The sequence below is a fragment of the Salmo salar genome, chromosome ssa20, assembly GCF_905237065.1.
Source record: "Salmo salar chromosome ssa20, Ssal_v3.1, whole genome shotgun sequence".
Classification (NCBI taxonomy): domain Eukaryota; kingdom Metazoa; phylum Chordata; class Actinopteri; order Salmoniformes; family Salmonidae; genus Salmo; species Salmo salar.
Genome location: NC_059461.1, coordinates 22,701,855 through 22,728,013, shown reverse-complemented (window position 1 = coordinate 22,728,013; position 26,159 = coordinate 22,701,855). Strand labels below are relative to the sequence as shown.

General features: G+C 43.8%; 1 protein-coding gene across 1 annotated transcript in view; it reads right to left on the bottom strand.

Moving 5' to 3' along the window:
• LOC106579900 (hemicentin-1) overlaps positions 1 to 26,159 on the bottom strand; it is an 83,332-nt gene that overhangs the window by 19,635 nt on the left and 37,538 nt on the right. Inside the window, exons 25-59 of the mRNA XM_014160253.2 lie at positions 23,447 to 23,530; positions 15,124 to 15,315; positions 13,316 to 13,446; positions 12,324 to 12,471; positions 11,956 to 12,082; positions 11,692 to 11,849; positions 11,211 to 11,489; positions 10,954 to 11,096; positions 10,692 to 10,842; positions 10,332 to 10,565; positions 10,094 to 10,207; positions 9,770 to 9,957; positions 7,933 to 8,029; positions 7,622 to 7,783; positions 7,379 to 7,492; positions 7,071 to 7,267; positions 6,837 to 6,918; positions 6,585 to 6,716; positions 6,303 to 6,446; positions 5,987 to 6,146; positions 5,764 to 5,888; positions 5,467 to 5,650; positions 5,251 to 5,348; positions 4,886 to 5,155; positions 4,544 to 4,737; positions 4,360 to 4,441; positions 4,137 to 4,273; positions 3,883 to 4,024; positions 1,590 to 1,734; positions 1,343 to 1,470; positions 1,027 to 1,183; positions 799 to 920; positions 537 to 701; positions 320 to 427; positions 43 to 177 (exon numbers count right to left, since the gene is read on the bottom strand). Of these exons, the coding sequence (XP_014015728.2) occupies positions 43 to 177; positions 320 to 427; positions 537 to 701; positions 799 to 920; positions 1,027 to 1,183; positions 1,343 to 1,470; positions 1,590 to 1,734; positions 3,883 to 4,024; positions 4,137 to 4,273; positions 4,360 to 4,441; positions 4,544 to 4,737; positions 4,886 to 5,155; positions 5,251 to 5,348; positions 5,467 to 5,650; positions 5,764 to 5,888; positions 5,987 to 6,146; positions 6,303 to 6,446; positions 6,585 to 6,716; positions 6,837 to 6,918; positions 7,071 to 7,267; positions 7,379 to 7,492; positions 7,622 to 7,783; positions 7,933 to 8,029; positions 9,770 to 9,957; positions 10,094 to 10,207; positions 10,332 to 10,565; positions 10,692 to 10,842; positions 10,954 to 11,096; positions 11,211 to 11,489; positions 11,692 to 11,849; positions 11,956 to 12,082; positions 12,324 to 12,471; positions 13,316 to 13,446; positions 15,124 to 15,315; positions 23,447 to 23,530 (5,229 nt within the window). The remainder of the gene's footprint in view (positions 1 to 42; positions 178 to 319; positions 428 to 536; positions 702 to 798; positions 921 to 1,026; positions 1,184 to 1,342; positions 1,471 to 1,589; positions 1,735 to 3,882; positions 4,025 to 4,136; positions 4,274 to 4,359; positions 4,442 to 4,543; positions 4,738 to 4,885; positions 5,156 to 5,250; positions 5,349 to 5,466; positions 5,651 to 5,763; positions 5,889 to 5,986; positions 6,147 to 6,302; positions 6,447 to 6,584; positions 6,717 to 6,836; positions 6,919 to 7,070; positions 7,268 to 7,378; positions 7,493 to 7,621; positions 7,784 to 7,932; positions 8,030 to 9,769; positions 9,958 to 10,093; positions 10,208 to 10,331; positions 10,566 to 10,691; positions 10,843 to 10,953; positions 11,097 to 11,210; positions 11,490 to 11,691; positions 11,850 to 11,955; positions 12,083 to 12,323; positions 12,472 to 13,315; positions 13,447 to 15,123; positions 15,316 to 23,446; positions 23,531 to 26,159) is intronic.

The following is a 26,159-nucleotide window of genomic DNA, read 5'->3' as shown; positions in this document are numbered from 1 at the left end:
TGGCTTGATTTCTGATCAAGTGTCCAAAGAGGGCATTCTCACCAGCTGATATGGGAACACCCTCCCGTTGCCATGTGATGGAGGGTCGAGGGAAACCCTGCACCTCGCAAGGCAGAACCGTCCCATGATGCAACACTACTTGTACTTCCTCTGTCATAGGCCTGATCTCAGGGGGCTCTGAGTGGGAGAGGGCAAACCCATTAACATGGTTTATCACACACAGATTATTCAACTGTAAAATGAAGACATAAGAGAGTTACAAAGCAAAAACATGAACCATTACTTTATAACCTTAACAACAATCCACCTGAGGACCCACCTTGCACTGTGAGAGTGATGTGTTTGTGGGTCACTCCTGCAGGGTTCCGGGCAGAGCATGTGTACCTCCCTGCATGACTGGGGGTAGCAGCTGTGATCTCCAGAACTCCTGGATCCAAAGAGTACAGTAACACAACAATGAACACCAAAGTACTAACATGATAGGATCACTGATGGCAACAGCACCATTGTACCCTCTGAGCAGCAAGTGTACCTACCTGTGGGCAGGACCCGGTAACTCCCTCCCCGTGAGCCCAGCTTGGCTCCACTCTTGGTCCAGCTGACAGTGGGCTCTGGGATGCCCTGTGCATGGCATGGCAGCACCACAGGGGCCATTTTGATGGCAGTGACTGTTGTAATGTCATCTTCAATGGTCGGAGCGACTGAGGGACAGAGAGGAGAAATCTCAGTCTGTTCTGCTGTATGTGAGATGAAAGGGCAGTCTACAAACGTCTGAGTAGGACCTCAAAGCAACAATACCTTGTAGGATGACCTCAATGACCTGGCGCTCCTCTCCAACCTCATTGGCTGCTGTGCATTCAAAGTATCCCTCATCCTGATTGGATGGAGAGGAAATTGTCAGAGATCCAGAGGAGAGTAACCTTAAGAAAAAAAAAGAAAAAAAAAGTTAAAGGCAATACTTCAGAATGAATCCATTTGGATTATGTCCATTAATTCATACAGGAGAGGTCATTCTGCTTCATTTACTTGTATGTGCCAGGCTGCTGGTTGGGGTCTAGTGGAGTGCCGTTCCTCTTCCAGGTGACTTTAGGGGCCGGTATACCTGTGGTCTCACAGCTCAGTACGGCTCTCACCCCTGTGGTCACCGTCACATTGAAAGGACCAGGGCTGATCGAGGGACCCACTACAGGGACACAACATGGAGTCATAAGGAATGACATACAAACCCATTTGACTGTAAGGTGCTGAAAATCACTTTGGATAATGTCTACTAAATGTCCATGTAAAAACGTAAATATACTGTGTTATGGTGTGATTCTGTAATTCTCTGAGTTGTATTTACCTAACACACGTAAGTCCATCCCACTGTGATCTGATCCGGCCTGATTGGACACGGTGCAGTAGTAGCGCCCAGCGTCACTCAGCTGAACAGCCTTTACACGCAGAGAGCCTTCAGACAGCATGATGTACCTGGGACACACGCAATCAATCAGCTAACTGGGCTATCTACCCATCTGTATAAAGACAGTATCCCAACAACCTCTATAGCCTAAGTTAATTGGCTGGAACAAAAAGCAGTAAGCCCTTACTTGTTATTGTCAGAATCTATAGGGATGCCATTTTTCCTCCACATGACCCTAGGTGAGGTTTCCCCCTCTACTTCACAAGGCAGGACTGCATCCTGACTGATATGTGCAGTGACCTCAGAGCTGCTCTCTCTGATGACTGGTGGCACTGAGGGGAAAAAGAAAAGAAAACACACATTCAAATGAATTAAGGTTTAATCTGATGAGTCCAAATTTGACATTTTTGGTTCCAACCTGCATGTCTATGTGAGACGCAGAGTAGGGGAACGGATGATCTCTGCATGTGTAGTTCCCACCCTGAAGCATGGAGGAGGAGGTGTGATGGTGTGAGGGTGCTTTGCTGGCAACACTGTCTGTGATTTATTTAGAATTCAAGGCACACTTAACCAGCATGGCTACCACAGCATTCTGCTGCGATACGCCATCCCATCCCATCTGGTTTGCGCTTAGTGGGACTATGATTTGTTTTTCAACAGGACATTGACCCAACACACCTCCAGGCTGTGTAAGGGCTATTTGACCAAGAAGGAGAGTGATCCCGTGTGGCTCAGTTGGTAGAGCATGGTGTTTTCAATGCCAGGGTTGTGGGTTCGATTCCCACGGTTTCCGATTGTCTGTACTGTATTTCGATTCCCAAAAAATAAAAAAATGTATGAAATGTATGCATTCACTACTGTAAGTCGCTCTGGATAAGAGCGTCTGCTAAATGACTAAAATGTAAATGTATGTGATGGAGTGCTGCATCAGATGACCTGGCCTCCACAGTCACCCAACCTCAACCCAATTGAGATGGTTTGGGATGAGTTGGACTGCAGAGTGAAAGAAAAGCTGCCAACAAGTGCTAAACAAATGTGGGAACTCCTTTAAGACTGATGGAAAAGCATTCCAGGCGAAGCTGGTTGAGAGAATGCCAAGAGTGAGCTTATGTGGCCTAGCACTTTGCGGCTGAGTCGTTGTTGCTCCTAGACAGTTTCACTTCACAATAACAGCACCCACAGTTGATTGGGGTAGCTCTAGCAGGGCAATAATTTTACGAACTGATTTGTTGGAAAAGTGGCATCCTATGATGGTGCCACGTTAAAAGTCAGTAAGGCCATTCTACTGCCAATGTTTGTCTACGGAGATTGCATATACTTTATATACACATATCTATATATTTTAATTATACTGAACAAAGATATAAATGCAAAATGTACAGTGTTGGTCCTATGTTTCATGAGCTGAAATAAAAGATCCCAGAAATGTTCCATATGCACAAAAAGCTTATTTCGCTCAAATTTTGTGCAGAAATTTGTTTACATCCCTGTTAGTGAGCATTTCTCCCTCGCCAAAATAATCCATCCACCTGACAGGTGTGACATATCAAGAAGCTGATTAAACAGCATGATCATTACACAGGTGCACCTTGTGCTGGGGACAATAAAAGGCCACTCTAAAATGTGCACTTTTGTCACACAACACAATGCCACAGATGTGTCAAGGTTTGAGAGAGCGTGCAATTGGCATGCTGACTGCAGTAAAATGTCCACCAGAGCTGTTGACAGAGAATTTAATGTTCATTACTCTACCATAAGCCGTATGTCCAACAGGCCTCACAACCGCATACCACGTGTAAGGTTTGCTGATGTCAACGTTGTGAACAGAGTGCCCCATGGTGCCGGTGGGGTTATGGTAGGGGCAGGCATAAGCTACGAACAATGAACACAATTGCATTTTATCAATGGCAATTTAAATGCAGAGATACCGTGACAAGGTCCTGAGGCCCATTGTTGTGCCATTCATCCGACGCCATCCCCTCATGTTTCAGCATGGCCCCATGTCGCAAGGATCTGTACACAATTTATGAAAGCTGAAAATGTCCCAGTTCCTCCATAGCCTGCATACTCAACAGACATGTCACTCATTGAGCATTTTTGGGATGCTCTGGATCGACGTGTAATACAGTGTGTTCCAGTTCCCGCCAATATCCAGCAACTTCGCACAGCCATTGAAATGAAATGGGACAACATTCCACAATCAACATCCTGGAGATGTGTCACGCTGCATGAGGCAAATGGTAATCACACCAGATACTGACTGGTTTTCTGATCCATGTCCCTAAACATTTCTTTAAGTATCTGTGACCAGTCATGTGAAATCCACAGATTATGGCCTAATGAATTTATTTAAACTGACTCATTTCCCTATGAACTGTAACTCAGTAAAATTGTTGAAATTGTTGCATGTTGCGTTTATATTTTTGTTCAATGTAAATTAAATGTATCCCAATCCTCTGTTTAACTCATCTCAAACTCACAGAGGATCTCCACAGTGTAGGAAAGGCTGGTGCTTCCGGCCATGTTGGTGACCACACAGCTGTACTGGCCACTGTCCTGAGGCCTAACATTCTGGATCTCCAGGTACTGACCCCCGGCAAGCCTCTGGATGCGACCCCCCAGCTGGAACCAGGAGAGAAAGGGAGAGAGAGGGAGACAGAAAGAGAGACAAGAGTCAATAAGATTATATAACACCATGTATTGTGATTCCTGCCACCCTGACGTCCAGTCTGACCTGTAGTCTCACGTCGTCCTTGTACCATTCTATGTCAGGTGGAGGGTCAAGGTCAGCCTGGCACTCCATAGTCAGGTGTCCTTTGGCTGGGACTGACAACAATCTTTCATCATCAGAGCCAAGAAGAGTTGGGGGAACTGGAACAGGAAGACACAACCGTTGATAATCAGAATCCAACCTTTTGGCAGGACCAACAAGTATGGCTAGTAAACGCATGCATCACCTTGAACCCGGACCCAGTGGTTCTTTCCATCCTCGCCCGCTGGGCTGGTAGCCAGACAGGTATAAAGACCTGCATCCTCTACCTAACCACCAAGATATCACTGATTATTATCTGGTGTTTATCATAACACAGCAATAAGGTCTGAATGTCAACTAAATGCTGTGTCATTGGGTTTGTGACTCACCTGCACTTGGGCAATCCTAAGAAAGTGTCCATCCTCCTGCACTCTCTCACTATCTCCCTGTAAGGGGCGCCCATCCTTGAGCCAGCTGAGGGTAGGAGGAGGGATGCCCTCGGCAGTACACTCCAGCTCCAGAGCAGTGTTCACAGCTACCATCAACTCTTCTGGAGAACTGGAGATGGAGATCTTTGGAGGCTCTGAATCGGACAAAACGACACCAGTGTTAAAACACAAAATAAATACTAACATGACATCCCTTTCCTATTGCTTCAGTGGAGTTTTAACTTTTTATCCGTTTGTAGGTTATGTTTGGGTGAATGGAGAATGTTTGTTCTATCTGCTCACCCAACACAGTGAGGTTGAAGCTCTTGGTGCTGCTGCCAGCCTGGTTGCTGGCGACACAGCTGTAGAGGCCTCTGTCAGAGAGCCCCACATCAGGCAGCTGCAGCCGTGTCTCCTGGCCATCCAACAGCAGGTTACGGTGCAGGGACAGGGGCTGGCCATCCTTCAGCCAGGTCAGGGAGGGAGGAGGGACACCCCGCGCCTCACAGGTCAGTGTCACCAAGGACCCCCGCACCACTGTGACTGACTCCACAGGCTCCACACCTGGAGGCACTGACACAGAGACAGATACACATATATCAGTACACACAGATACAGCTCCTTCAGATCTGTAGTGTACGCATCAAAAGGAGATGGGGTGTTAGTACCTTGAACCTGTACGTCAAAGTTGAGCTCGGCGAGGCCAGCGCGACTGCGTGCCACACATGTATAGATCCCAGAGTCTGCCAGCTGCACTGGAGAAATCCTACACACACACAGGGCATATACACAGCTCCAACACACTTTCTAAAACATTATCCTTCATTAAGGCATTTTTGTGAGAGAGGAACCAAACTTGACATTTGACATGTGTAGAATCTTACCTAAGTACAGTGTCTGCTGAGAGAAGGCGGGTACGGGGAGACAGGAGCAGGGGGCGTCCATTTCTCAGCCAGCTGATCTGAGGTGGAGGGTTTCCCGCTGCCTGGCACTCCAGTGTCACCACACTGTCCTGAGTGGTCTGCACCTCTCTGGGGGCGCTAGTCTCGCCCAAGATAGAGGGGGGTACTGAGGGGCATTACAAAATCATTGTTACTTAGAATCTAAATAGCTTCTGGGAAGATCAGTACCAATTAAGTTAGGACATATTTTGATCAACAGGTAGATAAAAGACAACAGACCCAGTACAAAGAGGGTGTAGATCTTGTTCTCCTGGCCAGCAGGGCTAACAGCCAGACAGGTGTACGTCCCAGAGTCCTCAGGCCTGAGCCTTAGCAGGGTTAGAGTGCTCCCATCAGGGGCTATGCTGTAACACAGGAGACAAACATATCAGTAATTACTAAGAGCATAACACTGATACACAGACCTGGGCTGGAGCCTGCACTGTAAGCGAGATGGACTCACTCTATTTTTTGGGGGTCTGAATCTTCGAGAGTGGCTCCATTCTTCAGCCAGCTGAGGTGGGGTGCAGGTGTCCCTGTCGCTCTGCACTCCAGAGTCAGCTCATCGCCCACTGGGGCACTCAGGTCAGACGAGTGGCCAGAGTCCAGGATCGTGGGCGACACTGAAACAAAAGGTCAGCACTATGACTCACAGCGCTGACTCATAGTGGAACAGAGGCCATGCAGAGGGTTGTGAATCTCTTACAAAATGTGATTCTCTTGGGTTTAATCTAATTTGCAAAGGAGGGAGATTGTGTAGTGGACAGCCTGTAGCCTACCTTGCACTGTGAGAGTGTAATCCTTCTGAGTCTGTCCCTCCCTGTTCTTGGCCACACAGGTGTAGGTCCCAGCATGAGAGAGGGTGAGAGGACCCAGATCCAGTCTGTTGCCTCGTACCGACCACTTCCACTGCAGACTGCTCTCTGGGCAGGAAAAAAACAGGTCAGACTAAACCAGCAGCTGGAGGTCTCATTAATTCAATAGCATTAATACAAGTGTCAAAATGTGATATTGTCAAAACTGTATTTTCACAGTTCATTATTGAAACTTCACCCTCTTACCAATAGGGGTGCCATCCTTCAGCCAGGTGATGCTAGGTACTGGGACCCCTGTAGCTTCACACAACAAGGTGACATGGGAGCCCAGGTTTTGAGTGAGAGACTCATGAAGAGGCCCATCCAGGACAGGGGGAACTGAGGAGAGGAACATCATAGAGACAATGAGATTCATTATACTGTGACATCTGATATGCCAGTATTATCATATGTAAGAAACAGATCTAAATCGGAGGGTACATGGGAGGCAAGTCTCACCTTGGACAGTCAAGCGGAAGGTCCTGTCCACCTGTCCAGCCACATTTGACACCTTGCAGGTGTAGATTCCACCATCAGCCATCTATGGACCATGAACCATAGATAGTGTGAAACAGAACAACAGTGTTTCACTTTGATACTTAAAACAGGGTTAATGTCATGCCCTCAGCTATCAGTGCTAATGCTTGAGACAGTTAGAGTAGCACAAACTGAAGGTGATGACAGTGTGTTCACCTGCACTCCCATGATCTCCAGTGTCTGCTGGTCCACCTTCAGTCCATTCCCAGCTGCCAGCTGTAGCCCGTTCCTGTACCATGTGACCTCAGGCTCCGGGATCCCCCGAGCCTCACAGCGCAGAGTGACAGACGAGCCCATCTGAGGGGTCACAACCTCTGACTCAGAGTCAAGGAGGGGCTTCAGCGTGGGCAGGACTGTAAGCCACAGCAGTAATAAAATAGTCATTGTTAATCCTAATCCAGATATGCAGCAGGTGAAGTGTGACACTGATGAGGGCATCACAATACTAGCGTAGTGTTTCTCACCATAAACACTAAGCAGGATGCTCTTCTGGTCCTGGCCTGCTGAGTTGGTGGCAGTGCACACGTACTGTCCTGCATCCTCTAGTCTGGCCCGGGGCAGCTGCAGCATCTGACCTCCTACAGTACAGACAATACATAGATTACAATGCATAGTTTATGTACAGTGATTTCATCAGACATTTGAGTACACGGAGTTATGAAGCGTGCTATGGGCTCTGGGCAGTGTGTTTAGGAGCTAGCTCTGACCTGGCAGGATGTGGATTCCCATGCTAAACTGGAGGATCTGTCCATCTCTGGTCCATGTGATCTCTGGAGGAGGGTACGCCTGGACATCACACAGCAGGGACACCATGTGTCCCTCGATCACACTCACCTCCTCCTCCCTGCCAGCCACCATCCTTGGGGGAACTGGAGAGGAACAGGAATCAACTATCACGTCACATACATTCACAATAACACACACACATTCACATGAAACCAGTAACCATGTCCTTCCTGTGTGAATTGAAAGAAACCTCTCAATGTGGGATGTGAATCACATTTATATTCCATCTGACCTTGCACTGTTAGACTGAAGAGCTTTTCCACTGCTCCAACCTTGTTTTCAGCCACACAAAGGTATCCAGCCATGTCTGATACCTGCACACTGAGGACCTGAAAGACAGAATAACATAACACTATAGACCTACACCTCTTATAAAAAAAACAACATGTTTAGGTATTTTCAAAAACTCAAAGTACTACAATAAAAATAAACATAAAATCAATGAAAAACACACAGTACAGCACATAAAGACACAAAAGGCCACAAACTATCACGTGACAGAGGTCCCTGTATTGTATTATATTAGTGACACTGTGCTGGTATTAGTGACACCAGCACGGGGGGGGGGGGGGCAAGGAGGCGTGCATTGCTTTTGTCATGACATTGCCCTCTTTGGGTACAGCGAGCACAGTTAAACCCCCCCCAGGCCTTTTCTATGCACCATCCCCCTACCTACCTCCCCAGGCTGCTGTGGTCAAAAGGCGGTCGTAAATTCCAAAGGGAATGTCCTGCCTCACAGGCCACAGTTTTGAGACAGAATGGTTTCATAGAGAGAACAAAGGACTCTTCCACCTCACAGAATGGGGGAACCGAACGACATTTATGTTCTGGAGAAGGTATAAAAGATCGGTGAAGAATCCAGCTACGAACTGGTCCGCTTGGTACAATTTTATGAAACTCATAGAGACAATATTGCCATATTACCATACTAAGGTTTATATACTAGCCTCAGCGATGAGACTTACATCTAATGGTTGTATAAAATGTATTAATAAGGATAAAGCTATTTGGAATATGTTGAGATGCTATGTACTGATGTTAATGTGACAGAATTGTATTTCTGTTCAATGCTTAACTCAGTCATCGGCACGCCCCCAGGGACACAGACAGGACAAGGCGTCATGTGACAGCTTTTCTATGTTCAGTATAAAACCCCCACCCAGAATTTCTTTCTTTAGAGCAGGCCTCCACTCCATTACGAGTTGGCCAATAGGTATAACCATGCATCCCTCTACTGAACTTTAACCATACCACATAGTTAAACTTTTAGACTATCGATAACGACAGAATAATAACAAGTCTTTGATATTAATTACTAGTCTGCAGCTAGAAATTCGGTATCATTGAACACGAAGACTGACGAAACCTACATTCTATAACGACGTTAATGAATGTTGCTTTGAAAAATCCATTCTAACCAAGGGAGAGAGAGAGAGAGAGGGAACTCTCCAACAAGGATCCCGACGACACACTGAGCATAAATATATATTGATTGCAATTGTTCCCGAATGAGTGAGCGTTCATGTGCAAAGGTTTAGCATATCAATTGTTAATATTTATCAACTCTGTTGTGCCTTCTCCGCTGCCCCCACTCCCCTTGTTTGTTTAACAAGCCGCTATGCAGGTTTAGCCCACTAGGGCACATTACTCTACCATTTCTTTGTAATGATACCTACTGTTTGTATGCTTTCTGTGAATTACTTAGTTTAGTAAATAAATGATTTTAAGACAATTGATGTATGGATGACTTAGTGAAGACTGGGTTCGTGCAGATAACAACAATTTACGACGTTTGGAATGAGACTTGACGCGAGGTAATAATACATCATTAATCAGAAGATAATCGGTCAGATATTATGATATCTGGAAAGTTATATTAGGAAAATTATAACTTTGTAATCTGAATATTTTCCTTGGTGCCCCGACCTCCTAGTTAATTACAGTTACACAATTAATCAGTTAATCGCGTAATAATAATTACAGAGAGTTATTTGATAAACATATCTTCAAGTTAATGATGCCCAAAGACACGACACTTTGTTCCAACCATGTCATAATGGGATTCTGACCTGTAGTTGTCTCCCGTCCTTGCTGATGCTGTGGTGTTGTCCGGATTGCAGTGGTGTGCCATCCCTCAGCCAGGAGATTGCTGGTGCTGGATGACCCGTCACGTCACAGTGGAGAGCCACTGTACTGTTCACTACCGCTCCTATCTCCTGCATGAACTCATCCAACTCGCCAGTTATCACTGGGGGAACTGGGCAAACAGGACGTCAACATAGAGAAACATTAGGAAATGACTCCTTGGCCCTTTAATACATTTAATAGTTGTTAGGCTATCGCTGAAAAATGAGTTGACAGAATGACAGGAAGTAGTAAGAAAACATGCCAACCCAGCACATCCAGGTCAAAGTGCATGCGGTCCTCTCCTGCTTCGTTCACCGCCTGACATGTATATTTTCCAGCATCCTCCAGCTGGACCCGAGGGATCTGGAGCACCTGCCCACCTAGAGAACAACAACATAACACAGCATCCCATTGGGTCACAGTGGAGCTGATGCTGCAGTAGTGCCATACTGGTCGTTGTACCGGTTTCATATCCTAGACCTAGAGGGCATTGACCCCTCTCACCTGGCAGCAATACCACTCCGTCAGCAGTGGAGAGCGTATGTCCCTCTCTGTACCAGCTGAGACGGGGCGGGGGGATGGCGTTACTCTCACAGGACAGGCTGATGGGATGCCCCAGGACCACCTCTCTCTTCTCAGTTATCTCATCATCTCTGTCCCCTCCCTCCTCTTCTTCATCCTCTCCTCTCAGACCCCAGGCCGCTGCACCGTTACTCACCCGATGGAAGATGGGAGGAACTGGAGAGAGAGAGAGAAAAATTATGTTCAGTTAGTATCACAAGAGTCCTATGAGATTAGGTTGCATAGTGTGACTGAACGAATCTTGCCAAGGGCAGACAGTGTCAATTCCATGCGTGGACACACCCTGAATGGTGACATGGAAGTCTCTCTTGTCCTCTCCTGCAGTGTTGGTGACCACACAGGTGTATTGTCCCTCATGGGAGAGTATGGCATTGTCTATGTGAAGAAACTGACCACTCTCACGAATACCAGTGTGGGAGTTCCTAGTCAACAACTAGAAACAGAAGGTACAACACCATCACGTTTTCATATTAGCAGAAATAGACATCTATGGCGCTAAATTAAATGATGAGAAACAGCTAGACAGACAGAAACACAAACCAACCAGTCCATCTTTGAACCACTGGGTCTTGGGTTCAGGGAAGCCTTTAGCCAGACAGGACAGGGTTAATGAGCCATTGATACGCACTCTCTCATCTCGGCCGCCGAAACTCAGAGATGTAGAGTTGCCTTCAAGCTGGGGTGGAACTGATCAAATGAAACAGACATTCAAAATCCGCATTTACATTTCATTTGGTTGATGTTAGACTACATTTTATTCTGTACACTGGAATCAACCCTCTCCCTGTCTGGTTCACTTACCAAGCACACTGAGTGAGTAGTGTTTGAGAGTGGTGCCTGCAGGGTTTGAGGCTCGGCAGGTGTAAATACCAGCACTGTCTCCGTGTACTGTCCCCAGCCGCAGTGCCTGCCCACCCCGGGAGTAGGTGAGCTGGGCACTGGACACGATGGCCTGGTTGTCCTTCAGCCACGTGATACTGGGCATGGGAGAACCTTCTACATCACAAGGCAGAACAGTGGGGAAACCCAACACCACAGACACCTCTGAGGTCTCACTGGGGCCCCTGATGGTGGGGGGAGCTAGAGAAACAGGGGGAGAGAGGGGAGAATGAGGATAGAGAAAGAGAAGGTGACTTTCTCAAGGTATACTGTTGTACAGAAGGTGAATCTGCTTCATTGATAAATCTGCTTCATTGATAAACATTGAGATTTTAATGAGATTTTTGGAAGTGTGTGTTGTATGTGTGAGTTCATTGAGAAGGAGACATGAGAGAGGGGATACCTAGCACTATGAGTCTGAACTGGCGCATCTGTGTCCCAGCGCTGTTACTGGCCAGACACTGGTACAAGCCCTGGTCCCTCAGTCTGACCACATTCACCTTCATCACCTGGCCCTGCTCATGGAACTCCACATGGGGGTCACCATCCTTGGACAGCACCCTGGAGAGGAGGAATAGGGATCAATACACCAAAGCCGGAATGTGTACTGATTCATCCCCACACAAAATCTGATATCAAACTCATACAACTATAATGGAATACTCACTCTCCATCCCGGCTCCATTCCACTTTGGGGGCTGGGCGCCCACCGACTCGACACTGGAACTCCACCTCCTGTCCTGCAACCACTGACAGGTCTTGTACCCTGGACGTCCCCGAGATTATTGGTGGGGCTGACACACACACACACACACACACACACACACACACACACACACACACACACACACACACACACACACACACACACACACACACACACACACACACACACACACACACTTAGGCTTAAGAAAGCATACAACTCTGCCTTGGACCTGTAAAGCCTGCTTGTTTACTTTCCTTAAATTTAAAATGTAAAATCAATGGGAGCGGTAGGACCACAACTTGATTTGAAGCACTATGAAGGATCACCTTGTACTACAATGTTGTAGTCCCTTCGGGCCTGCCCGGCTGTGTTACTAGCTGTGCAGGTGAACTGGCCACCATGCTCTTCCTGGACCCGGTAGATTCTCAGAAGTCTCTTCCCATTCTGAAGGTACACTCCAAGGGAGTCCACCACCTATACACATAATTAGTGCTTGTTACTGTATGATCAATATTGGACTGTGATAAACTAAACTACCACTTGGTGTCACTGTGTTGCAAGATACAAATAACATGATTGTCATTGACAGTTAGCAGTAGAAGTATCCCAGCTAACAACAAACATTCCCACAACTTTAGAAAATGTTCCCTTATGAGTCTCATTAGGTCATTAACTAACATTTTCATAGGAATGTTCCTGTGATGTGCAAGGAATGTTTCCAAGAGACCATTTCCTTAATGTCAAATAGAACTTACCAAGAACATGGTTACCATGCTCTCAGATATTAATGTTAAAGAACATTCAAGTGTCCAGTTTTCTGTGGGTTCTGAGAATATTCCATCAAAGTCCCACCAAACATACACAGAACATGGGCCTTGATTGGCTCTGCAAAAGTAACAAGATGTGATGTGTAATGATTTTTTTGGGGCACGTGTGTAGAACATTAATATCGTACATTCTGAGAACATGGCAACCATGTTCTGTGTATTTTTGATGTGACGTTGATGGAATATTGTCCTAACCCTCAGAAAACTGAACTCATGAATGTTCTTGCAATGTGCAATAAAACGCGTCTAGAACATTAATTAAAACATGCTAAAAAGGTTTTCAGAAAGTTTTACTTAACATAGATAGAATGTTCCCCTAACTAACAAAAAACTGGACACTCAAACATTAGGGGAACATTACAGGTAACATTACAACAATATTCTCTCTCCCGAGAAGTGTTAACTGAGATGGTAACATACAATATACAACCAATACATTATTTCTTTGTGTTTTTTAAGAAGCTTATTTGAATGACTGGTAGGTCGCTCACATTAAGTCCGTCTTTAGTCCAGGTGATTGTGGGGGAGGGGATACCAAAGGCATCACAGCCGAGAGTGAGGGGCTGCTTCAGGGTGACAGTCAGGTTCAGGGGCTGTCCATCATCCTGGATCTCGGGGGGAACTGGAGGAATACAGGAGACAGACATCATCTAGAAGTCCCCTTATTAATACATTTGTGACTAGTTTCAGTAAACTAGGCGTATGTCGCGGGTCACTACCTCTCAGGAGAGCCATTTGAATGTCAACTTTTTTATCAAAATGTGTTTTTTGGGCAGAAATGCCTTCTGGAACATGTGAACTTTCATGTGCCTTAATAAAAGACTTGTATGCCATCTATAGATACAAAGAAAAATGTTAAATTACGAGCCTAGTTGGTTTAGCTACAGAAATAGAAGCAACCTTCCCGCTAGCCATAATTGGTAGAGATAATGAGTTGGCTGCACATGCCGAGAGATGAGTTCGGATTGGTCTGCCATATAGCACACTTCTGTCTATTTGAGCTGGTCAGTATGTGTAGGTAATCCTGTCTAATGCTGCTTTTTTATGTATCACGTAGTAGAACTGCATTAGTGTTCCTCTTCACTTTCTGGAGGACCGAGTTTTTAAATCAGTGGAATTAGAGTATGATAGCTAAGGAGATGGAGAAAACACCTGTCTCCGGATTACATATTCAAACTAAGGGCAACCATGGCATCCGTGACAGGGAGAAGCATCCATCTATGATGTAAATGGGTAAGATAGTCTTGCTAGTTACATTTTCAGATTACACATTTCTAATTTTGACAGAAAGTAATTTTTTCATTTCATTTTAAATTTACATTTTAGTAATTTAGCAGACGCTCTTATCCAGAGCGACTTACAGTAGTGAATGCATACATTTTCATTTCATGCATTTTTTTTTTTTCAAGTTAAAGTGTACTGTGTACTGTTAGGTAGCTAGCAAACGTTAGCTGGCTGGCTCGCTAGCTAACGTGACGTGTATGATCTTATTATTCGAATCTCAGAGCCATTTGCTTTGCTAGTTATAGCCTAATGTTAGCTAGCTAACATTGAACCTGGTTGGTTAGCTACCTGCAGATTAATGCAAGGTAGTAACATCATGTGTTGGGATTATGGTTTATTGTTTACCTAGCTAGCTACACGTCTTAACAAAAGACTTAACAAAAGCATTTCAATAGAATGTCATTGCGACAACTGTTGATAGACGTAGCTGGTAAATTCGCTCTGGCTATCTACCCCGATTTCAGAGCACTCTCGTCTGAATGTGCCAGAGCGCAGAATAACTGACAAATTTATGAATGCTCAACACCTATCCAGCTCTGCTAGGGTGAATAAAATGGTCAGTGAGCTGTTCTCTCATTTGTGTCTGGAAGTAGCTAGCAAGCTAGCCAACGTTAGCCAGGTTGCTTGGGTGCTTGACTGTTGTCGTTAGGACAGAATGCTCAGATCAATGTTTAAAGAGATGGGTGTGGTGAAAGCTTAAGAGGGTGTGAACGATGCTGAATGGGTGTAGACAAAGAAGAACTCTCCAATAGTAGTACCAAAACATTGAAAGGCCATTTTCTCAAACGTGAGGTTACAAGTTTATCAACTTTCAAAGCAGAATTACTTTCCCCTTGTTCCTCAAATGCAGTGTGTGATATACCATTTTGTAGCTCGGTGTCTCTGCTTTTATCCAATGTAAAAAACACAATTTCAAATTTTGCTACATAAGACCGAATCAAGGCGGTCGATCACATTTTATTGTGATCTGAACTGACATCAGGTCTGTATAAAGATCGAGTTTATGAGGTCTCACCATTCACTTTCAGCCGTGTTTTCCGCTCAACAGAGCCTGCATCATTGCTGGCCACACACTTGAAGTCCCCGCTGTGACTGGCAGATGCAGAGCCAATCACAAGAGAGCCATCTTCTGCCACAGAGAACTCTGATTGGTCAGGGAATATCCCAAGACCGTTCTTGAACCAGCGAACCTTTGGAAAGGGTGAGCCTGTGGGTGTAGAGAGAACAGAGAGGTGGTGTGAGTAGTGTTGTAAGGTGGTCTGAGGAGGGATTTATCGATCATAACTGACAGAAACAAAAGTTACTTCTGTCCCTGTGCTCCCCCACAGGAGGGCTGAATGGGCAAGAGTCCCAGACTGGAAAAAGCAGGCCCTATATTTATCTGTTGGACAGCAGGACAGCAGGGGAAACGTTGCCAAATTGTTACTGAGACTGAGAGCCCTATTGGTCCGTGGGCTAGGATACTTCAAGGCTAGAAAGTAGTACACAAAAGCCAAACACAAGATATTGGTAGATGCCTGATTTAAAGTACTGGTGTCATGATTTACTACCAAAATCATAGGTGAGGATCCTGGGCAGTAAGAATAGTGGTTGGGCCAGTAGTTCAAAGCCTTGATGTGATGTATCGGTGACTGAAACAGATGTGTTTGGAGCTTTACAATGGGAAAAATGGCCGGGAGCAGAGAAAGGAGTCTGAGATGGAGTAAGTGGTGGAGCAGGGGGACTGAATGGTGTTTGGTGGGCACACCATTACCCCATATCAGCCAGTCTGAGGTATCTCTTACATAAGAAAGACAGGACATACATACATACAGTTGTAAGTCGGAAGTTTACATACACTTAGGTTGGAGTCATTAAAACTAATTTTTCAACTACTCCAGAAATTTCCTGTTAACAAACAATAGTTTTGGCAAATCGGTTAGGACATCTACTTTGTGCATGACACAAATACTTTTTCCAACAATTGTTTACAGACAGATTATTTCACTGTATCACAATTCCATTGGGTCAGAAGTTCACATACACTAAGTTGACTGTGCCTTTAAACAGCTTGGAAAATTCCCGAAAATGATGTCATGGCTTTAGAAGCTTCTGATAGGCTAATTGACATCATTTGAGTCAATTGGAGGTGTACCTGTGGATTAATTTTAAGGCCTACCTTCAAACTCAGTGCCTCTTTGCTTGACATCATGGAAAAATCAAAAGAAATCAGCCAAGACCTCAGAAAAAAGATTGTAGACCTCCACAAGTCTGGTTCATCCTTGGGAGCAATTTCCAAACGCCTGAAGGTACCACGTTCATCTGTACAAACAATAGTACACAAGTATAAACACCATGGGACCACGCAGCCGTCATACTGTTCAGCAAGGAGACGTGTTCTGTCTCCTAGAGATGAACATACTGTGGTGCGAAAAGTGCAAATAAATCCCAGAACAGCAGCAAAGAACCTTGTGAAGATGCTGGAGAAAACAGGTACAAAAGTATCTATATCCACAGTAAAACGAGTCCTATATCGACATAACCTGAAAGGCCGCTCAGCAAGGAAGAAGCCACTGCTCCAAAACCGGCATAAAAAAGCCAGACTACGGTTTGCAACTGCACATGGGGACAAAGATCGTACTTTTTGAAGAAATGTCCTCTGGTCTTATGAAACAAAAATAGAACTGTTTGGCCATAATGACCATCGTTATGTTTGGAGGATAAAGGGGGAGGCTTGCAAGGTGAAGAACACCATCCCAACCGTGAAGCACGGGGGTGGCAGCATCATGGTTGTGGGGTTGCTTTGCTGCAGGAGGGACTGGTGCACTTCACAAAATAGATGGCATCATGAGGCAGGAAAATGATGTGGATATATTGAAGCAACATCTCAAGACATCAGTCAGGAAGTTAAAGCTTGCTCGCAAATGGGTCTTCCAAATGGACAATGACCCCAAGCATACTTCCAAAGTTGTGGCAAAATGGTACAACAAAGTCAAAATAGTACAACAAAGTCAAAAGTACAACAAAGTCAAGGTATTGAGTGGCCATCACAAAGCCCTGACCTAAATTCCTATGGAAAATTTGTGGGCAAAACCGAAAGAGTGTTTGCGAGCAAGGAGGCCTACAAACCTGACTCAGGTACACCAGCTCTGTCTGGAAGAATGGGCCAAAATTCCCCCAACTTATTGTGGGAAGCTTGTGGAAGGCTACCTGAAACGTTTGACCCAAGTTAAACAATTTAAAGGCAATGCTACCATATACTAATTGAGTGTATGTAAGCTTCTGACCCACTGGGAATGTGATGAAAGAAATAAAAGCTGAAATAAATCATTCTCTCTACTATTATTCTGACAAAGTAGTGATCCTAACTGACCTAAGACAGGGAATTTTTACTTGGATAAAATGTCAGGAATTGTGAAAAACGGAGTTTAAATGTATTTGGCTAAGGTGTATGTTAACTTCTGACTCCAACTGTAGGTGTGAGGACATCCAGTCCAGCTTTTTGCATTAAGAGCAGAGAAGGAAGTAAACCCCTGTACCATCTCTATTTACAGAACATATCCAAACACCAGAGAGAGAGGAGGCTGTACTGGAAACTAAACACATATTTCATCCCCCGTCCAAAAATACTAAACTCAGGGGACAAAGAGGAACCACAGAGAGGAACCAAAGGTAATGTTATCACCCAGTCCCACGCAGAGCACATGTTTACACTTTAGAACACTGACTCAATTTTATTATCTCATTGCTGTGAGAAAATGCATACAGATGTTCTGTTTAAAAGTAAAAACATCTCATTAAAATCTGTTTCTTGTATTTATCTGCAGGGTTAACTACGTTTCCTTCGATTGTCTCTTCCATGTGTTTTTTAAACAAGTACTTGTCTTCCACTATTACTGGGCATTAAGTGTTCCTGTTGGTAAAAAATTTTTTTTCCTGATGGTAGAATCTCCTTTCATCTTCCCATTCAACATCCATGCAGACAGACACATTTATATAAAACAATGGGTGATGAACAAGCTATTGTTTCCTTGGCCAGACTCCTAGTGCTGCTGCCTAGAGCTGTGACCATCTGTGAGGGACCCTTAACAGGTCTAACTAGTCACCCCAAACAATCCCAAACAGGTACCGGAAAGTACCTAAAATAACCCCAAAGTACCCAAAACAACTACAAACAGTTATCGAAAAACAACCCAAAACCACTCCGAAACAGGGGCAACACTTCACTTGGATAGTCCATCTGTAACCCTAACTACAGACTATCAGTAACATTTCAACTAATTATCTACTAACCCTAACCATAGCCCTAACCTTATCTCTTATCCTAACCCTAAACTTAACCCTTACCCTTATTCTAAACCTAACCCTAACCGTAACCTTTGTAAGCAGTTGCTTAATATGAGATTGTTTGTTGATAGTATAACCATCTGTAGATCAACTATAAATGGACTATCCGGACTATCCAAATAAAGTGTGACTCCAAAAGTACCCAAAACAACCCAAAACAAACACAAACATCAACAAATAACCCCAAACCAGGTAACCTAAACAACCCAAAAGTCTCAGAAATAACATCCCAAAGTACACAAAACAACCACAGAAAAACACAAACAGGTACCCGAAAGAACCCAAAAGTACTTAAAAGAACCACAAACTGGTAGCCAAAACAACAACACAAAACGACCAAAATGATCAGTTCAGGTTCACGTTTCAGTTTGGTATGTGATATATTGGGTTCAGGTCAGGATTCTATATCGTCAGGATAGAAGAAATAATAAAAGCAAAGTACAGTATGACTGAAATAGTAGATATTGGCAAAAACAAGCTGCACTACATATACAAAAGTATGTGTATAAAATCCATAGACAAACATTGACAGTAGAATGGCCTTACTGAGGAGCTTAGTGACTTTCAACGTGGCACCGTCAAAGGATGCCACCTTTCCAACAAGTCAGTACGTCAAATGTCTGCCCTACCATAATTTATAAAATCCTCTACAGGATCGGTGTCCCGACCTTGGGACGGTTGAGCTAACATATGCCAATCACATTAGCCTGAGGTTGTAAGAAACACCAAAAAATCCCAGGACATAGACATATCTGATATGGGCAGAAAGCTTACATTCTTGTTAATCTAAGTGCACTGTCCAATTTACAGTAGCTATTACAGTGAAATAATACCATGCTATTGTTTGAGGAGAGTGTACAATTATGAACTTGAAAATGTATGAATAAACCAATTAGGCACATTTGGGCAGTCTTGAAACTACATTGTGAATAGAAATGCAATGGTTCATTGAATCAGTCTAAAACTTTGCCCATACACTGCTGCCATCTAGTGGCCAAAGTCTAAATTGTGCCTGGGCCAGAATAATTCATTATGGCCTTTCTCTTGCATTTCAAAGACGATGGTACAAAAAAATACAAAAGAACACATGTTTTTTTCTATGTATTATCTTTTACCAGCTCTAATGTGTTATATTCTCCTACATTAATTTCACATTTCCACAAACATCAAAGTGTTTCCTTTCAAATGGTATCAAGAATATGCATATCCTTACTTCAGGTCCTGAGCTACAGGCAGTTAGATTTGAGTATGTCATTTTAGGCAAAAATTTAAAAAAGGGGTGGATCTTGGAATGAGATGTTCGACGAGCAGGTGTCACATACTTTTGGTCATGTAGTGTATGAACGTGTGGATATAATTATTTGCCTACTCTGGTAAATGTGTATGTGAGTGAGCGCAGATAGGGACATTTGTGTGTGTGGGTGTCAGGGACAGGGTTGGGGTCAATTCAGTTTCAGTTCAATCAATTGACCCTTCGCTAAATCAAGACCCAGAATTTTGGGCAACCAATCGCAGATCTCCAATGGATAGCAGCTGTCGTTGAGTCCGACACCTCGGACAAGCTTATGTTTCAAGCACATAAAAACCAATGAGACAAAACAGAGTTTTCATAGAAAACGTAGCTCAATTGATTAAATGTCTAAATAACAGTGAATGCACCAGGCGTACTTGCTATTGTGATTCCTGAAATGCAGAGGTTGTTGGAGTATTTTTCGAATCCGGAATTGACCACCAAACATTGCTAATGCTAGCTAGCTCTCTAGCTGGTTAATATAACTTGTTTTCTCAAAATGTTTGTTTGCTAGCTAAATTAGCTACAGTATATTATGAATACAACTATCATCTGCTGTCGACATCAGGATACAACTAGAGTGAACTAGTTAGGTCCATAAGTAGTTAGCAGTAGATTTGACTGCATGACAGTGCATTCAGAGCCATCTAGTTGCTAGCCACACTACAAACTTAATTGTACCAGGTTCCCGTGAAGCAATTTTAATGACAGTCCACCACAACATACCCGATAGTCTCCAGATGAGGAAGGGGTAGTCTGTGTTTAATTTTATTGTGCAAAAACACAATTTGAGATCATTGTGAGGGGTTTTCTCCAGTAGTTTGAATGCTCTGTGTATTACTCTGGGTACGAAATAGATAAGGTCAGTGTGTTATCACAGAATGATAGCCTAGCTTCTTCTGAGTCGATAGAGCTATTACTTGAGCCAATAGAGCTTGCCAGCTTGTAGTCCCAAAAACCAGAAACGAGTTACATCTGGTTCGTTCAGCCATTCCTATGGGGGAAATGATGGGGAAAAATTGGGTTATGGGATAAACTGCGAAAATAAGGTCTGAGATTAACACAGGCTTAGAAGATTTTATATGTATTGTTCTATGACAGGGTTCCCCAGGGTTTTATTTCCCCCCCCAAACATTTTCTGAGCAGAAATAAATCAAAATGTGTATGCTGAATTTTTATTGTTGGGACATAAAAGTCTACAAAAAAACCCACCAGGAAATCAGCGCCATGTGATTTTAATTTAAGAAATCTGTTCTCAAATACTCCCACGCATAATAGAGAGACACGACAAGATCAATGTTTGAAATTAGATGTTTTAGTCAAACATTATATATTTTTGGTCTTCTTGCGGTCAATTTGCAGTCTACAAATGATTTGTAATTATGTTCCGGCCCCCCGACCATCGGCTCAATAATTTGTTTTTGCCATGGGGCAGAGATCATTTTTGTAAAGTTTTACATCACATTTTCTGCAATTCTATACATTTTGCAATAGGGCAGACAGACATTTATGCAGTTTTGAAGCTAATTTCCTGCAATCAAACACATTTTTGTAATGACTTAATGCCATGTTAATTTGATATCTAAGTGAGAATGACTAACAAAATCAATAGGGGCCCCCTGAAGGTCGGGGCCCCTGGGCACGTGCCCTGCGTGCCCGGTCAGTATTCGGTCATGATTACTTCAATCAACTAACTACCAATCAAAAATTGTTAGCTGACATGGCTAATTCAGTGACTGTCAGTGACTGACATAACAAGGGAAAAACTTCTGACACAACCACATTTGTAAATTGTACCTGGGGTATTCTACTATTCTTACTCGCAATAGTAAGTTGAGACCCCGAATGAGTTCCATTTTCGGTCGGGGACCGCTTATGTCGCTTATGCCTGGACCAGCCCTGAATATCAGTCAGTCAACTTTCTTAATTATTATGTGCTTGTTTTGGCCTTATTTTCGGCATTTATCCACCCCCCCCCAAAAAAAAAACATTAATTTCCCCGTAGGCTTTGACAAACAAGCCATCGAAGTTAGTACCTACAAAAAGACGGCATTACTATTGTTCTCTGTAGACCGCTCCATTCATGGCAGGAGACCAGGACTGTGTCACAGTTTACAGGAAACATCACTGATGATGTTTGAGGGACCTGGATTATCTCTAATGTGTAATCAAATGGGTCCCTGTAGCCTGTAGAGGTGAACCAGCCCAATCAAGCAAGCCATTATTGACCTGTCTGAAACATAAACCTGAATTTATAATTTGGGTGGTTTTGTGTTGTTTTGGCTGCCCGTTTGTAGTTCTTTTGGATGATTTGGGGTACCCGTTTGTGGTTGTTTTGTGTACTTTTGGGTTGTTTTGGGTACCCATTTGTGGTTGTTTTTGTTGTTTTGTGTACTTTTGGGCTGTTTGGAGTTCCTGTTTGGGGTTGTTTTGCATATGTTAGGGTTCTTTTGAGTACCTTTGGGTACTTTTTGGGTGCTTGTGTGTTCTTTTGGGTATTTTGTGTACTTTGCGGTACTTTTGGGTTGTTTTGGGTACTTGTTTATGGTTGTTTAGGGTATGTTGTTTTTGGGGGGGGTTACTTATGGGTACTTTTGGGTTCTTTTTAGTTGTTTTGGGTTGTATAGGGTACGTTTGGGTTGTTTTGGGGTACCTGTTTGGGGTTGTTTAGGGTACTTTGGGGTTCTTTTGGGTACTTTAAGGTTCTTTTGGGTTCATGTTTGGGGTTGTTTGTTTTTTGGGGGGTTGTTTGGGGTTGTTTTGAGTTCTTTGGGGTGTTACCATGTAATGGTAACAGTGTGGCTGCTTGTCTAAGCTCTACCAGGAGGGCCAGTGGAGCCAGCCTAGTCAGTAGAGTAGTACCCCAGATATCTCTGTCTATTATCTGCCAGCAGCAGTCTGTAATTAGGATTCCTCTCCCAGCAGGCCCCCTCGCAGAGCGGAGAGGAAAGCAGATGTGGCCCGCTGAGCCACATCTTCAGGCAGAATGATGTTCCAGCTGCTGTATGTCCGTATTAGCCCACTCCTCACCTTCTCAAACATGCCCGTTACCATGGCACGGCTCCATACAAACAACTCGATACTGGTGCCCTGTGTATATAGCCAAGTTAACATTACTCGTTGTATTTTATTCCTCATGTTATTATATTTATATTATTTCTCTTTTTTCCACTATGCATTCGGAAGGGCCCGTAAGTAAGCATTTCACCGTTAGTATACACCTGCATGTGACAAATCACATTTGATTTGAACACCTATTTAAATACCCTGTCAACAAGAAGTTCAATGGGCCCACGCATAAGAAAGAATGCTCAAACAAACACACACACTTTCTCAGCCATGCTGCGTGCTACCTCCCCCTTCACCAAGATGTGAAAATAGAGACAGAAACAGTATTCAATAGAATGACAGCACACCATTGAGATAGCAGGGGTATTGAAACACACATTTGTTTCCAAAGACAAATGAAGTCCTATGGAGAAAGCAGAGCAATGCCTTGAAGGTAGCTAGATAAATCCACACCTTGTCCTACATTTAATATGGAGCTAGCTCTGGGAATGATGAAACAAAACAGTTCCATCCAAACATTACCAGGAAAAGATTCACCGGATCTGTTCACTTTGGTCAGGCTGTGTAAATTGTGTATTTCTTCTGACACCAGACGTGTTTCCCTCTATTGCAAATCACCCCAGAAAACATACATAAATAAATCTTATCCTACCTTCGGCGGGGCAGGGGATGGTGACCTTGCTGTTAGACACTTTCTCCATGATGACATCTCCAGGCTCAGCGAAGGACGGGGCCTCTGTGTAAAGGATATAGCATTAGGACAGCACAGGGAATAAGACAAAGGGTTTATTTAGCGTCATGGGTTATAAAGGCTACTGTAAATAATGTGTCAAAGTTAGGTTGAGATTTCTATAAGATATAGGCTTGATTTTCGTGTTAATGTTCAGCTAGAGTAGTATTAGGTAAGACATGAGTGCTAGGGTTAATCCTAGCGTTGGGGTGAAGATGTTGTGCTACTGACCCTGACAATGTGAGTCATGTCTCCTTTGACCCCTACTCACTCGTTAACCTCCAGCTCTGACTTCCTCTAATCCTTCCCTCAGCTTAAGCTGACCTCTAAGGTCAAATATCCCCTCAATCAACACCCACTAACCTACTGACCCATGCTCTTGTCAAATAGAATGGAGTTTATAGGGCTGCTTGTTTAAAGGACCTCACGCTGCTTGCTTAGCGAGTACCACTTCCTCCGGATTCAGCTCACACGAAGCTCGAACCCTGGACCTCTGCCTTGTTAGCACACGTGACCACCCTCCTAAAGCATCTTACCAGTCAGATCCAAGTGAAAAGCTAGCAATTCGCTGGAGCAAGTGGGACACTTCAGGCTGAGGAGTAAGTTGCACACATCCCCAGAGGCGTCATGTCCATAAGGGGTACAGGGTCACATTTGTCTTGGATAAAAAATATATATATTTGTTTTCTCTCTGTAATACTGTACTTATAGCCACCTAGCAATTTTATGAAGTTGGATTTAGCTAGCCCAGATATGTTCCCATCTGACAACTTCACAACTAGCTGACAATAAGCTATTTCAGCCTATCAATCAAGTTAGAGTAGTTAGCTTGTCTAACTATCTTAGCTGGCAAGGTTGTTAGACTTTAGAAAAGAGAGCAGTAACTAAATGTACTTAATAAGACTAACATTCCTTTCAATCTTTTACACAGATTTGAGCAAAGATGCAGATGGAGACAACTCAAGAGGAATGCTTAGATATGCAGAAAAATAAGCCAAGATTGCAGGAAAAAGGTTAAAAAAAGGTAAATTCTCACATTTACAAATGGGGGGCCTAGCCCCCCTCCAGACCGCCACCCAGCCATAAAGTACTTTGTGCCCCCTCAGATTTTGGGGGTGCATGACACCCCTGCACATCCCCATGAGCTGCACTTACATTCTGACCATATGATGCTGCTTCCAGAGAAAGCACCTCCAAAGACAACAGTCCTTGTCTAGTCTGTCTTTAACCATATCAGTCCCGAGAGCCCAGCAAAAATGGGCTTTTCATTTATCTGACTTTCATTTATCGACATGTCCAGCCCTTATATTCAGCCTCACAATGATGTGTTTTACCATTTGACATAAACAGTTGCATTCATGAGTTTTTTTGACAAATGTAAATAAAAAAAATGAAGGTCCGCCAAAGCAAAAACCTGATAAAAATGAATGTATATGAATGCTGTAAATACAGAAATGGTTTGCTCACAACTGTCTGCAGGTTGTGACAGCAACTATGTGAGCTAATTACAGCATTATGGACACTATGTCCCAGAAGTGTGGACTCGAGTCACATGACTTGATGACTTGCAACTCGACTTTAACTTTAACACCAATGACTCGTGACTTGACTTGGACTTGAGCCTTTTGACTCGACCTGACACCCTCCCCAAGCCCAAATATTAAAAATGATGCTATTAAAAAAAGTGTGCAGCGCATCAACTCTTCATTTCATGGATTACAGTTTGAATCGGACAGCAGCCAATCAAATTGTGCCAGCTGAGAAAAAGTTGTGCGTGGCAGTGCAGAGGAACGTCGGCGGGTGAATTCAGATGGAGCCCTTGGAAAGATGATACCCAAAATTATTATTTTCGGATATAAAGACCACGCTGTATCAACAAAAAACGGATTGCAACTTGCAAAACATGTGGGAAGAAAATTACAGACAGAGACGCAACAATTTCCAACTTTGTTCGACATTTGAAGCTGCACAAAGAATGGTAAGTCGTGGCTAATATTACCGACAGCTATATATCTTATTACTTGACGAGTGTAGCATGTAGGCTAACGTAACGTTAAATCAATAAGCCTCCACACAGTCAGTCAGTGCGGGAACGTGATCATTGCACCCAAGATTGAGCTACAACTGGCTAGGCAGTTGGTAGTCTAAATCCTGCCTGATGTTACCGCTGTTCCTAAAACCATTGACATATGTTAGCCTACTGTAACCAGAGAGAGAGAGAGAGAGCGAGAGAGCGAGAGAGAGAGAGAGTGTGTGTGTTAAAGTTGTTTGATTGTGTACAAGCCTACATCGCCCGATTGCACCCCATAGCGATCCTCAATAGTCGATCACTAGGGGGGGGGGGGGTATTCTCTTCACCAAATGTGACTTGTTTAGGACTCGAAACTCAAAGTTTAGGACTTGAGACTTGCATGTCTTGACTTGGGACTTGACTTGGGACTTGAGTGCTAAGACTTGAGACTTACTTGTGAATTTTAAAACAATGACTTGGTCCCACCTCTGCTATGTCCTGGGATTTCCCATGTAGAAGAACGCCTTACCTTCTGAAGGCTCGTGTAGTTTGTGAACATCATAGAGCAAAACATGTGCGTGTTCGTCTCAGCTTTTCATAGATAGTTTGTAGTTTGTAGCTCAA